The sequence below is a fragment of the Cynoglossus semilaevis genome, chromosome 5 (genome assembly GCF_000523025.1).
Source record: "Cynoglossus semilaevis isolate Cse_v1.0 chromosome 5, Cse_v1.0, whole genome shotgun sequence".
NCBI classification, from domain to species: Eukaryota; Metazoa; Chordata; class Actinopteri; order Pleuronectiformes; family Cynoglossidae; genus Cynoglossus; species Cynoglossus semilaevis.
In genome coordinates, this window is record NC_024311.1 from 5,890,900 (window position 1) to 5,906,315 (window position 15,416).

The following is a 15,416-nucleotide window of genomic DNA, read 5'->3' on the forward strand; positions in this document are numbered from 1 at the left end:
AAATATGCATTAATAAAACATTTTCTCACAAATAGTTTTACTTGACAATGTACCAGGTCCGGTTGCCAAAAGGATGCACAATTGTGTGTGTGTGTGTTGGCTGCTGTTTGCTGTGTGTGTGAGTGTAAAGAAAAGTGATAACACGATTAACGTGTCTAACTTGTTATGGTGCTTTTGATTCTGCTTTTTTTTTTTTTCAGTTTTTAGTCGTGAGTCACAGAACAAGTCAGATGAGTAAAAACACCTACGTCTTAAGTTCCAATCCACATCACTCTCATTCAAAAGGGTTGGCGTCATGTTCCCATGAAGTGACACAATACTGTCACTGTGTACGCTGTTAGAGGATTTAGGATTATTCTGTCAAATTTATTGTCAGAGCTAAGCCATGGAATCGGTGCCATTCAAAAAAAACATACATTAGCTTAGTGCTGTGTATCCCTCAAGCTTAGTTATTTAACTCAAATACACAAATACAATTTCACACATTATCACCTAGAAGGTTGTTAGTTGTTAGTTGTACCTGAATTAATACTAAAAGAAGGAAGGAACGTGAACTAAAGTGTCAGTGCACACCACTGCACACAACCAAATGTGACCTCTGCTTTTAACCCATCACCAAAGTGAACAGTGGGCAGCTTTAATCTTTTTACCAGTAATTTTTCATTACCAGGGAGCAGTGGGCAGCTTTAAGCACCCAGGGGACCAGTGTGTGGGGACGGTGCCATGCTCAGAGCACCTCAGTGGTAACTTGGCAGCTGGTGGACTCGAACCTGAAACCTTAGAGACCCAAGTCCGCTAAGCCACCACTGCCCATATATATATATATATACAAATATATAATTTTTTTTAGTTTACTGAGATTGAGACTCAACAAACATTCTTCCTTCTAATTTAATACTGACTAAGAAAATCGATAAGTAACTAATAAATATGTAAATTGTATTTCATTGTCCACAGTTGTGTCTTCCCCGTGTTAGTATTGACATGTAAACAGTGTGACTGTAGCCTATTACAGTTCAGACCTTATTCAAATGAAAATAAAGGTGGTATACAAACAAACATATACTCTGTGCACTAAATATTTCAGAACTGAAACAACACAGTTGAAGAGAGACTCACCTCTGCAGTGTGGATGAAGAGATATGACCAACCTTTACCATGCATGGAAAGTTAAGTAATACACCCCATTGAAAACCTTTAGATGGGTGTCAAAGGAAGTGCTGTGAACATCTCTGGAAGAATCTCTGGCACACACAACAGATTTGTCATGGGCGTGTGTGTATGTTCTTTTTCTTTTACCTCCCCACCCTTTTTTACAGTGCTCAAAGAGAAAGTCAGAGTTCTTTTACAAATCAATTTTCACAATAGTTCTTTAACACACAACGGGTGGCAACTCTTAGCAACATTACCTTCAATTCCCATTGTCACATCATAAAAATGATGCAGTGTGGGCCATGAGTGAATACTCAGGAAAGTTCATCTATCTATCTTTCAATTCATCCATTCATCCATCCAGCGATCTAAGATGTTGCTGTGACAACAGAAACCTGAGCTAACCTCAGCTAGAGTCAGGGCCACTACAGTTAAATGGTGCTGCCACAACAGACCAGAACACAGGGTTGTGACTGTATATGATCTGTACACACTCTGCAGATAGACAGAAGAAAAATACAAAAAATATAGGAGAAAACAGAAAATCTCTCAATCTAAAATCATCAAATACAAAGTTTTTAATTATTTGATTGAATTATTGATTAATTAATTTTCGATTTTTAGTGTTTGCAAATCATATATAAAAGAGTGACAGGTTTATACCTGTAGTACAGTACTGTACAGAATTAAGCTTTTATTGTCCAGCACAGCAATTCACTCTTCACTTTCATTATCCAAACCAAAACATGTACATTTAAGTATTCGATTGAGTTATTTCTCAGAAACACTGATGTTGCTCTACTTTCTTATGCAGCTAATTCTGGTGTAAAAGCTGCGTCTGAAGGAGGAGAGTGTTTTGAGATGTGCCAGTTTCTGTTGCTTCTAGTGTCAACTGTTTATAAAGAAGGAAAGGTTACCTAATATAATACACTGGTTTCATCTGGATCCAGTTTCATTCCTCTGGGCTTGTTGTCAGCTCCAAGCAGACTTGGACTTCTTGAATTTCGCTTTTAAAGGAAGCCAACAAAAAGAGTAACAATTGCAAAATTGTCTGCAGTGTTACACAAACTACCACCAGAAACTCCACAGATTTCCTAAACATTAACAGGAACTAAAATATCATTATATTATGATGTAACCTTTATTTTATTTATTTATGGTCTTTATTGTCATTGTAACACATGGATACAACGAAACAAAGCAGTTAAGTGGGGTTCTGGGCTGGACTGTCTTGGTTGTCTTGCTTTGGGTAAATGGCTTGGATGATTGAGAACCGACAGACATGATCTCACATTCACTCAAATATCTGAATCAAGTCACTGTTTTCACAATACCATTGTTACATCCCCATCCAGAAGTTTCCAACAAGACTATTCACAGTGGGAAACATTCACAGACATTTTGCCAAGAATTCAAAGTTTCACATAAAGCAAGGGTTTCGAACTCTAATAATCAGGGTACCAACGCTGCCACCACAATTTCATTGGAGCGTTCAACTGTCAGTACAACAAATCTAGCCATTTGTGGGCTGAAAGTAACCAGGAGGCTGGGAGTTTGAAACCACTGACACAAAGTGAAAAACCAGACCCCTGTAATGACATCAAAAGTGATATGATACACATCAAGTATTGTTACACTGACACTGAGCGATGACATAAAATGATATTTTGTTTCTTTTTGTCTACTAACATTTAGTTGCCAAAGCTCCAGCTAAAGTTGTTGCAATATTAACATATTTAATATATATTTAATAAATCACAATCATTGTACATGTGCCTAAAACCTGCTCTTGATTGTTGTGGTAAATTTGTGGGATGCAGAATGTGAATAATAATTTTAGAAGTGAGACAATGTTTAATTTCAAATCATAGGCAGTAGCATTAGCCAGCTCTACTGTAAGTGTAATACTGTGGGAAAACATTATCTTCTATTATCTATCTATCTTCTTTATTCTCTACGATGGTGAGACTTCCATAAGGGTTTAATTACAGTGAGACATTCGGATCAAAAATATTTTGATTTTGAAGTGCTTTGATTGGTGACATTGCACTACTGGCTCTGCAGGAGTTCAGCACCACTGCATAGCCTCAATAAAATGTTGGAGGTTATACAAACCTGACCTGAGCTGCACCACTGTGGCAACATCCACCCAACCAGTTCTGCAACTCCACACCATCTGACACACAAACATATGCACACGAGGTAGATGAACAAGTAAGACCAGCCAATCCTGTGCAACTCTTCTCTCCACCCTTTTCACACAAAGCCGTGAAGCATCCTTCAGACGTCATCATGACAAGTGAACAGCCTCTATGGTGCATGTATCATGTTCCATTACATAAATTACTGGTCATATTATAAAAGAACTCTTAATTCAAAAGAGGCGGTGGTTGCTCTCAGGATTGTATACCAACCCCGGTCCTGTTTCTTTTAATAACACTGACTAAGCACACTGTGTAAGAAGGTATTAACCGATGAACAGTAGCTTCATTAAGATCTAATAATGGTGTAAAGGTCTGAATATATCTACTTTTGCTAACAAGAAGGGAGTTTTGTTTAATAAAACTGAGTGTAAGTGTAAATGAAGCATTGCTGGTTATGCAGAACTGCGCCCTCCGGTGTTTTTAGGAAGACTAATTTGATTATGATATCAGTGATAACTTAAACTATAAATCAGGGGTATTCATTTAAAAGTCACTGAGATCTAGCTATTAAAATTTCTTCCAAGTAAAAGCTCGGAACCGAAGTCTATCTTGTCTCTTATAGCTCTACTCTATGTCCACATTTTGATATTTCAACAATATTTCATAGTTTCAACAGTACCTTTTGTCAATTTTCAATGCAGTAAATGTTTGACTGAGTTCATTGCTAGATCTTTATCATAAACAAAAAGCACTCTCATGCAAATACATTTAAGGATTTTTCATTAAAAAAAGAACACCTCAGAATAAAATAAATAAAAGTGCAAACAGCGCCAAATAACTTTCAATAGAATTAAATTAAGAGTCCCAGCCTAAAGAATTAATGGCCTACTTTCCAAGTAAAAGTCAACATCTTCAGAACTTTTAAAAAAATGTTTATTTATTTTTTAGAAAAAATACAAACAAAGGTTTCAACACCATTTTCTCTTTTAAATATTCCTTTTTTTAACTTTTATTAATGAGAGAACTAGACATTTGGCTGACCTGCAAGTAATTTAATTGCTTTTTTTAAAATAATGTCGTCTTTTATTTTTTCCTCAAACAACGTCTCAGCATCAGAGTTTAAGCAATCCTTCAAATCTGTCCCATCCCCCAAAAAATTTTATTTTGGGGGGGACCGTCGGTGAACATTTGTTTTTAAATGTATGCGTGACGAGAGGGCTAACTTTGCTCAAAGGTATTGTACTTTGTTTCGTATTGGCACTTTACGCTGCCACAGTTAATTAATGCACCGTTTTCGGATCATGTGAGGCACACGCTCTGAACTACTAAAGAACGAATATACATTTCTCCGTCCATTCACATTTAAAACAACCACGTTTACCTTTTTTAGAGCAAGCCTTTGTGTCACCACAGCGTCTTCCGCTGCGTCGGCGATGCAGGGTAAACAAATGATTTGATTGGCTTAACTCAGTGACGCTGTTGTCGTATTTACTAGAATAGCAGCGCCCGCAGTCTATAGCCGCGAACGTCTGAAAAACCGGTTCATTAAAATCATCTAATCTCGTAAATTCGTCAGAGATTGGTCACAGGTCCGGAATAATCATTCTCTCCGGATCGGATAGTGACGTCTGCTGTATATTTTTAGCAAGGGAGCGATGTTGATTTGAATAAAATATTATTATACTACAAAGAGGAGTTAGACTCCTCTTTGTAGTACAATAATATCACAGGTTTGTAAAGAAAACAGAAACAGAAATTACTTATAATAATTAATCAACAAATTAAAGAAACATAAGGAACCGCTTTTATAAAGTTTTCTAATTAAGGTTTGTTTTTTCCTTAACCTCTTTCCTCTGCCAAGCCCCATTCTGTAGAGATGAACATCAAAGTTCTTTAAGGAGTTCTGCTGAGGTGCTCTGAGCATGGCACCGTCCCCACACACTGCTCCCCAGGAGCGTAAAGCTGCCCACTACTCACCTTGGTGATGGGTTAAAAGCAGAGGCTCAGTTTCGTTGTATCCCCGTGGTACAATGACAATGCAGACCATAAAATAAAATAAAAATAATAATAAAAATAAATTAATGAACTGAATTACTGGGTCTTTAGCTCACATTTAATGATAGATTAATTGTATTCACATGAAAAATCACCAATATGGCAAATAAGACCGGAAGAAGCAAAAGTTCTCCTATGTCATAATTTGTATAAATCAGGGTATTAAAATGTTTGTGATTTATCAACATAAACACAAAACCTTTTCAAATCAAATACTATCCAGCATTAATTCATATTAAAGTATAGGAGCAGTATTATTAAGTATTCAAAAAAAATTAAAGTTTAAAAAACACATTTTTTAAATTTGTAAATGTTAGCTCCAGAGGAACTTTTTCTTAGAAGAAAAATGTATAGCGTTATTATAAGACATAACTAATAATTCTAAGGATTTTATTCTCTCTCTCTCTCTCTCTCTGGGTGTGTGTGTGTGTGCACAGTTTTATTCTTTTGCTGATGCAACTTTCTCTACAATGTATTGTTGATTCAATGACGTGTGAATAAACCAGTTGACTCCTTTGTGTGAGCATGTTTTAAGTATCAAAGACAGAAAATTGTACCGATATCCACTGTTTGAGCTTGTATCCAGCGTTTTTTTTTTTTTTTTTTGACATTTGTTCTTCTATAATAGCCAACAAATGACTTGAGGCCTTGTCTATCCTCAAAACCCGACATTTTCATGAATGGGGCATACGGTACATAAAGTAAAATTTCATGCAACATTGCTGGACGGCAAATCTAGGGTTCACGAAGTGAGTTATAATACTTTGTTGCCCACACCAAGCGTGTAATGCGGATGTTCTTATCTGAAAGTTTCTCGTACCAGCAGTACTCAGGGGAGAGCAGCTTGGTTGGTTTGTGTAGGTAGAAGTATTTGTTGAGGTGACTCTCGTCATGCCACAAGGCCTCCACGTTGTTCAATTTGTCCGCCAAGATGTTCTCAAAGCATGCATCTGTTAAATTTTTTACATTTTCCCATGTTCCCCCAAAGACAGCTGCATGGTAATAGTAATCTCCTGTTTTCATGTATGCCCTGGATTTGGGGTTTTTGTCATAGGTGTATTTGTGTTTTGGACGTTTGTAATACAGGGCGTGGAGCATAGCCACAGAATCCCCCAGAGCCTCTGAGCCGAATCTTCCTTTAAACTCCTGATCCACATCAAGACAGAAGACATATCGGTAATTGTGTCGAATCTCTGATTCTATGATTTCTGATATTGACTGCATACGCATCATAGAGATGTCCTGCCACCGAGAGTGCTTCTCCACCTGGATCACCTTCAGGCTTCGCTGAGGGGCTAGCTCAATGTCTGGTACCTTCTCTGGTGTGTCTGTAAATATGTAGTATTTTACTGGTAATGCCACCATGAAATACTCTTCTGCAGATGTAAGAAATTTCCGGAGATAAACATCCAGGTACCTGTAGAAGAGAGTGAAAGGAATCAAAATATATTCAACAATGTCTCCAAGGGTCATCAATATGTTTACATAGATAAATAAATATCTGGCATAACAGAGATCAGAAAAAATTAAAACAAAAGAATAAGAATAATTTGAGTTTATTTTAGCCCCCGCCCCCTTTTTAAAAAAAGAAAAAAGAAAAGTATTTGAAGTGTGCAAATGTTGAAAATATGTACTAGTTCATATGCAAAGCAGTTACATCAAAGGCAACTGGACTGGTTTGGTTTGGTTTTTTGAAGACATTTCAACTCTTCATCAAAGAGAGGCTGAAACGAGGTTCGTTGTAGTAAATTGAGGAGGCGACCATACCCAATTCCAAAGAGAGGAATGTTGTGATTAATCTTCTCTTTGGAATACAGGTTTTCAGCCTCTCTGAGGTTAAATACCAGAATTTCCCCAGCAGTTGGAACTGAAGAAGCCTCTTGGATGAAGAAGTGGAATGTCCTTACGAAACTGAAACTGTCCAGTTGCTCTTGATTTGATTTTTGTTTGACAAAAAAACAAAAAAACAAAACAAAAAACACACCAATGTGGTATATAAAATATGAATTTTTAAACAAGCACAGTCAGAACTGGTTAGGTCAGATAAACAAACAAGAATGGTGAATGGTCTAAAATGTACACTGAGGCATGAACTCTTTGACAGTAACTGTGCAGAGGTTGAACATACCTGCCTACAGCAAACACAGTGACTGCCACCGTCGATTTCAGATGAATATGCATTTGGTCATAAATATGCTGGTCAAACATCCCCTCCCATATGATTGGAGCTTTCCATGGCGTTATTGTCCGTACATCTCCCCTCGCCCTGAAATTTGATTCAGAAGAAATTGTTAACAAAGGTAGTGATTTAAAATCATACAGTAAAAAAATTAAATTATACTTGGTTTAGAAAAATACTTTTTTATACACTGTCTTGAAACAACACAGTGTTGTCACAGGTTTAAGTTCAATTTATTCAATAATCTTTTGCATTCAGGCTACTTTTTAGTTCTCTACAGTAATTTATTTACTTAAATACAATAAATCAAAAAAGTGTTATGGTATTATTGTCTTCTTAACAACACACCTGTTAAAAATAAGGCACAGTGAAACACAAGGAACTCAATACATTGACTAACTGGTTGGCCAGCCCCATACATTTCTATGGTACTCATGCACCCTTACTAAACAAAATGTGCCCTCTGCTTTTAACTCATCAGCAGCTTTAAGCTGTCCAGGGAGCAGTGTGTGGGGATGGTGCTAGCCTTGAACCACCTCAGTGGCAAACTGGTGGACTCAAACCCAAAATCTTTCAGACCCAAGTCCTCTTCCTTAGGACTTGGGTCCTAAGTTTAAGTTTAACCACTATGCCACCACTGCCCCAAGTCAGGCTGAAGTCAAGATGTTGAGAAACTAGCAGAGAGACGATGTTTCACTGTGACAAAAGTTTGATGAGTTTTTTTTTAATTCTTAGTAATTCTTCTAGACTTCTTGACCTATACCAAGTTTGAAGCAGTTTTTAATTTATAACACTTAACTCAAGAACCCGGCTCTTACCCATATTTTAGTGTAATGTCTATGTTTACAAGATGTCTCATGTCTTCTCCATTGTCTTTGGGCCAGTATCCCATATGTGCAAAGTGGGATAAATACCTAAAACTGGCCACAAGTGTGAGAAAAAGAAGAAGAAGAAGAAAAACCTTTAACAAGCTTAAAACAAAAGTATTGTCATATACTGTACAGACTGATTTACAAAATACTACTGGAAACCTTCTGTAGTGTCCTTGGCACTGACCTGGCATATATGAAGTGTAAGCTGACAAGAAAGAACAGAAGGAAGAAGAATCTTCCCATAGTCTTTGTTTTACGCATGAGTCCACTGCCACGATGTGAAGGAAAAAAAACAAACAAAAGTTAGTTCTTTTACTAATAGGGGTGGTTTTAAGAAAAAAATAGGGGGAAGCTAACTCCCCCTGTAACCCAATGTGTGGTGGAGTTAATTGTGATTCAGAAATTAATTTTATTTAATAGATAAATGTTTATGTCAGTGTTACCTCTGCTAGTGTTCAGGGCAAAATGAGGATCAAAATGACTGGTGGACAGCTTCAGTATTGGTTGGCTTCAGAAGGCCAAGCAAAATAATTTGAATAAAATGTACAAGAATAACTGTCGCCTTTCAAAGGTAATTTGGCACATTTGATGTCTGCCGCCATGTAGTGGCATTAGTAGACATAACAGTTGATTTGTTGTAATGTAATGAAACAGTTGGATTGACACCAGTCTTTATCATGTAAATAATCGCCAAGGGAGACATTTGAGATTTGGAATTGAATGCTTAACATGCCATACCTATGCACCAGAGCATCACTTAGACTGCACCATATAGTTTATATTAGTTTATTAATGGCAGTAGTAGCAGCTGTTCTAACAAACGTGTGTGCTCAGATCAGTTACCTCATTTCTGTGGAAATCAATCTTTAATTTACCAGCAAAGAAAGGTGAGTGAGGTGAAGGTCTTAGAACATCTGTGAGAGAGAATAACAGCAAGAGAGCGAAAGATTAACTAACCTAACCAACAACAAAGGTGTGTTTATTTGTGCATGTGTCTAGGTGTAAAAGCTTCCTGGTTTGACTGGGTCCTCGTTTGTTCTTCAATGTAATAGGTACTTTATTAAGTTTGTATGAAAAGGTGAGAAGAGAGACATAGAGGAGGGAAGGGGCGGGTTAGCCGTACAAAGCAGAGAAGAGAAGATGAGTGACCTGAAGAGGAGTGGAGAGGAGTGCAGTGAAGAGGATTGGGGTGGAGAGGGGAGGAGAGAGGACAGGAAAGGAGAAGAGACGACAGAAGATGAGACGAGAGGGGACTGACAGCAGTGGCGAAGAGAGGCGATTGTATTGTTTAAATTCAAGGTGTAGAAATAAAACCTTTAAATACCTGAAGAACATGGTAATCGTAGTCTGTTACATGGAACTAGGACATCTCTCACACTGTTATGACAAAACCAACATCAAAGCAATTACATAATCCAAATAACAAATATCACCAATCAATCAAATAATCTCAAATACTTCCACAGAATAACTATTAATCACAACTTTTCATCCACTTACCCTTGGAACAGTAAATTAGATTCTCCTAAATTATTCTCCTTTGCCCAGTTGTTTGTGTCCTCACTTTTTCTCCTTTGCCCAGTTGTTTGTGTCCTTTGTTTTACTGTCACAGCTCAAATTAAAAAAATGACGCTCCCTTCTCACGGACACTTCTTGCTGGCTGGTAGAACAACATGTTTTTAGTCAGCCTGGGCTGATAACCGGCCAAGTGAAATGTGACTTCAACAACTTGAGTGGTGTGTTAGACAATGCAGTTAAAGAATGCAGGCCCTAGTCCCCTGATCCTGTTTCAAGATGAAGTTTTACCTGCAGGCTTGTGGGAAGGCACCTAAATCTTGAGAAATCCCTCCTGAGGTTCCCTAGGTATTAACCAAAATGTTTTGAGAATAAGTTTTTTGTGGTATATATTTTTCCTCCATGTTTATTTATATTAGAAATAATAAAAAAAGGAAAAAAGAATAATAAAAATAATAACAGACAGGTTTTGGGTTAATGTCCTTGAACTAACTCACATTTATTCCAAATATCCTTGTATGTGTGCTAGGTGATCTTCATAACTAAAGTATGCAACTACTACTACTACTTCAAGAAACACTATGAGAGAACATTAGGCTTGTTTACTTATAATGTAGCTGTAAGCTGTTTAGACTTAACACCAAACACCAAATTGGTCATGAAAAAAAGGTCAGGGATGTTTGAAGTCCCACACAAGAGACTGAGAGAAAAGGGTGTGATGGCTTGGACTTAATATGACAATTAAAATCAGGTTTTGCCTGCTTTTGAATAATCACAGATTTTAATTTAAAGTACAGAGTGTCTTAACATGCCCACACCCAGCTGGGCTTCCATGTTAATAACAGCTAAGCCGTACAGTTTGTAAATATAGTGGCACACAAGTAATAATGGTTGATACAGGAATCACTGGAACTGAGTTCTGACGTGAAGAAATGTATCATTCTACACAGAGGTGCAGCAGAACTGGAGGTTGAGGTACACGGTAATATGTCTCTGACCCTGCGCCACGCCTTTTCTCTCTGAATGCAGGCACTGACGTCCGATCGAAATGAAATGAGTGTTAGAAGGTAATGAGTGGCTGTTCCCTGGCTCTTTAATTGGGCAGGTGTGTGTGACTGAGGATCCGTCGAATCCAAATCTACACCTTTTATCTTCAGTTGCAATTATTCAGTGTTTTCAGCAAACATGTAGAAAAGGTTATTGACAGGTATCACTGTAAGCAACAATATCAAATATATATTTAGTCAAAGTATACCACATATAATACCAAAGGAAATATGTCTCAGAGCAGAAGTGGGTCTTGAACTTTCCTGCTGCTAAAAAACATGTACATTTCATTTTGATCCTTGAGGGGTGAGTGGGGAGAAATAATACATCAAATCTGTCTGAACGCCTCTCGGCATGAATTAATGCATATGGTGTAGCTATTGGTTATGATGTGTAGAAATTGTTCCCTGTTTGTCAACAATAACTACTGTAGAAACATGATGCCATGTTTTGAGGCTTCACGTTTTAAATGGCATTTTTAAACTCTTGCTTAATTTAGCAGTACTTATACACACATATATTAAAATACTGTGCATATATACACACACATACAAAAAAGCGGGGAATGTTACACTTATTACAACAGGTTTGACTTCATCAATGTCTGGAGTTACAGTTCATGTAAAAAAAGACAATGAGAATACATGACACAACTAACATTGATGAGAGACAAAGTCTCTGTGGGTGTTCTTTAATTGTGTCATCTACACATCAACATCACTGTGACACACATAACAACAGTATAACAGTCTGTGGATGTGTGAAAGGGTCACGATGACAAATCGACCCAAGGCTTGTCCTCTCTTTAGACACAACTGAAAAACTGTAAACCAAATCACCTGCAGATACAACTTTATATCAACAGTGAAATGAATAATGTAATAATATCTAACGACCCAAAAATACATTGACATAGGACCCTAAGCTCACGGCATGTAACTTTAAATGTCAAAATATCATAAAACATTGTCATTGAAATGCGCTTGCAGAAGGTGGTGCAGAGAGCAACCCACACAGGCTGCCACAGGAGGTGCCATTAAGAATGTTCTTTCTCTAGGGTTCATACCCTGGACCTTCTGCATGTGAGGCAGATGTGTAAGGCAGGCATGATAACCACTAAACAATGGAACCACACCTTTAGTGTGGTTCCATAGAACTTCTTTGAAAAGACACATTGAAGTGTTTGGCTCTCCTTCTCCTATATAACAGTAATTTCAATTAACTTCACTTTAATCTGCAATTTCTAAGATCATAAATAATATACTCATACTACCATATCTGATCAAAGTCAAATTCCAAGTCAATGAAAATTGTCTTCACACACTAATTGTGACAATTACACAAGAGGAAACCAAAAACAAAAGATATTCTTCTGATTTTTGAGCCTGCACCAATTATCAATTTATCAAATTAACCGTATGTATCTCTCTGACTATGATGGAAACATGAACATGAAAATGTTAGATTAATAGGCTCAACACTAGGGGACATATTATACAAAACTGACTGTGTCTGGTTACTCAAAATGAGTTGTAAGTATTTGATTAGTGAATGTATTAATTACAACCCTCACACAGTGTGACTCAGGCCATTCTACCAGCACAAGGATCTGCCATTAGCAAACAATATTATTATTATTATTATTATTAACAATCAAAGTGGGTTTTCATCTGTAACAACACAGTGGTGACACCCAGTGAGGCAGTACAACTTTTGTCATAACATCAGCGATTTTTACACCTAAACATATTACGGTAGTAACACATAAGTAATGTCATAAAGTAGTGGTAGAGGAACAGGACTTTTCAACAGGTAGGTAAATCCAGCTGTTCTCACTCCTTTGGTTTTTGACCATAGAATGTCACTAACATCATATTTAGACATCAAGAAACCAGTCTTCTGTGAGAGAACGGTGTGTGTTGTGTACTTCTTCAAGCTCAACTGCAAATGAAGTTGGAGAATGTAATGAAGCAAAGTAACAAGTAAGAATTATTTTTTTTCTGCCACATGCTACACTCCTTGTTGAGAATGGGCAAAGAAAATAGAGAGCGACAGAACTTCTATACAAGTTCATGCACAGCTGACCTAACTCGTTTGGTGACACCACACCTTCCAAACCCACATCATAATACCAGAATAACACGAGTTGTTAGTTTCACTTCTTCTGTTAACAGGCACAAATCCTTTAGCCAACACTTAAGAACATAACAGTTAAGAAGTAAAAACAATGCATCTGATCCATAGAAAATAACAGTCTGATGGCAGGAATTCCTAGCAGGTGTTAGTTTTCAAGGGTGGTAATGCAGACAAATGGTATATATTTGCAGGACAATCTGCACCCTCTAGCGTCAGAAGCTTGCTATTGGACCTTGTTCAGTTTCGTACACCTTTCTAGCAATATTTTCTTTATGAATTTTCAATTACTTCTCCAGGACCTTTATTGAATTTCCAAAACAGAAACATTTCACACATTTCCGTTGGATCACTGAAAGGCAGGTGAGCAGGTACTTTTGGCAATACAGCGTATGTTGCATCAACGTATTAAAAAAAAAACAATAAATAAGAATTCAGTGTATCTGCATTATTACAATATAAATAAAAATATTAAAAATCTTTAACTTAATTTAGAATGAATCTTTGTTGTAATTTCATACTTGTATTGGCTTTCAATTATCTCAGGGGGTCTGAAACCTCAGCTTTCAAAGCCCCAGATCACACACACACACATACAGTATGTGTGTGTGTGTATATATACTATAATGTAATAATACTTTGACTTAATGCTGATATTTTCTGTCTTTTTTTAAATCACAGCAAATTTTATGCACGTTGCACAATGCAACGGCTTTTCTCTCATCTCGCACATTGCCAACCTCAAGGTTGCTAGAGCTTAGGTTAAAAAACACACATTTTGAAATGTAACATATTTATTGATACATTATCTTAATTCCACATTCAACATAAAATACACTTATACCTGATGTAAAATTTAACAATTTCAATGTAAAGAAGCCAGTATATGGACCATCTGTGATAAAAAAAAAAAAAATACCCGACCACCACCAAACATTTTGCATCACAATCCAGCAGGTGGCAGGCCGACAGCCTTTCTCTGCACCATGGATAGCACGTTTTTGAAAAAACATTGGTAACAAAACCAACCAAATATTAAAACCTAGGATATAACAAAATTAAGTGGCCATAAATACATATTTGTAAATACATTTTACAGAAAGAATATTAATTGCACCTTAGTTGTTGTTGTCCTTCTTGAATCTATACTTAGCCTAACATTTCTGTGAAAGCAGCATTTGCTTTCACACAAATTGCAGAATGCTGGTTCAGAATCTCCATCCACCGGTCTCCGGTCTAAATCCAATCTTTATAAAATGGTATCTTCTTTTTTTCGCCACACATCACACAGCCGCCTTCACAGTGTCACACCAACTGCGCCCTTTCCGATTTAAGTGTGTGCGAATACTGTGGCTTAGCTGTTTGATTGACATCCCACTATGCCTTCACTATCCGTGAAGTGGCCTATCATTGCTGTGGACAGCACTGACAGGCGTGCCCATAGGCAGCCTGGCAGATAAAATAGTTTGTTTTCAATAAAGTAATATCGAATAAAAAAGAGTGACAAGATCTCCAATTTCCGTGACTCGGACCAAAATGCTGGGCAGTACAACATAAAGCGGGACAGGTTCCGCCTGGGTTCCGGCGGAAGTTGAACCCGATGTCCATTGACAACGTTCCCCTTTACAAAAATGTATCCAAAGTTGTTCGGTCACTTGTGTATTTGCACCTTACGTCCTGTAACGAACGAACACATGCGCAAACGCAAAGCTATGGAGCATCCTGATTGGCTTTTTTTTTAAGCAGACAAATTAATTTTTAGTTTGGGTAGGCTTTTGTTCGTTGTCCAAATGATTCTTTACTTGCTGTCTACCTCAGTCCTGATCTTAAATAGCCACAAATAAAGCAATGCAATAAAGCCAGAATTGTCTGATACGTTCTGTACAAGAATTATTTAATCATCACCCCTGTTGGGTTAAATAATCCCACAGACATCTTTAATGTAATTTCATATTTAGACCTGTAATGATGAACATGTGAAAAATGATTAAAATGTTGTTTTGGAAATTCAATAAAGGTCCTGGAGAAGTAATTGAAAATTCATAAAGAAAATATTGCTAGATTTTACTGCCCTGTTTCCTTTTTTAAAGGGAGAGGGGTGGATAACTACCAATTGTTCTACTGATGTTAATTGCATAAAACATAAAACGTTTTATCTTTTAAAATAAATAACTTTCAAAGTTTATGATCATTCGATCAATTTTATACGTTTATATCATCTACATATACAACAATAAGTATCACAAAACAAATAGACAAATAACACAAATAGATAAATAAATATTATACAGATAGATTTATGGTACAAAGAGAGGGAGA

The 15,416-nt window shown here is 36.9% G+C and overlaps 2 protein-coding genes across 5 annotated transcripts in view; both read right to left on the reverse strand.

The window, feature by feature from the left end:
- Positions 1-4,747, reverse strand: part of LOC103378785 (alpha-1,3-galactosyltransferase 2-like) — an 8,748-nt gene extending 4,001 nt beyond the window's left edge. The window contains exons 1-2 of one of the 4 annotated variants that reach the window (XM_017032417.2): positions 4,678-4,729; positions 3,273-3,328 (exon numbers count right to left, since the gene is read on the reverse strand). The gene's annotated coding sequence lies outside the window, so the exon portion shown is untranslated. Of the gene's footprint in view, positions 1-1,119; positions 3,243-3,267; positions 3,329-4,677 lie in introns of those variants that run through there. The other 3 variants (XM_017032416.2, XM_008310112.3, XM_008310110.3) reach the window with 3 other exon arrangements.
- Positions 4,748-5,909: 1,162 nt separating this feature from the next.
- On the reverse strand, positions 5,910-7,676 carry LOC103378800 (N-acetyllactosaminide alpha-1,3-galactosyltransferase-like; the record flags this gene model as incomplete). Its single annotated transcript, XM_025055711.1, has 2 exons — positions 5,910-6,768; positions 7,480-7,676. Coding segments are annotated over 2 exons (879 nt in total), but the record flags the coding sequence as incomplete, so codon positions are not given.
- Positions 7,677-15,416: the final 7,740 nt, after the last annotated feature.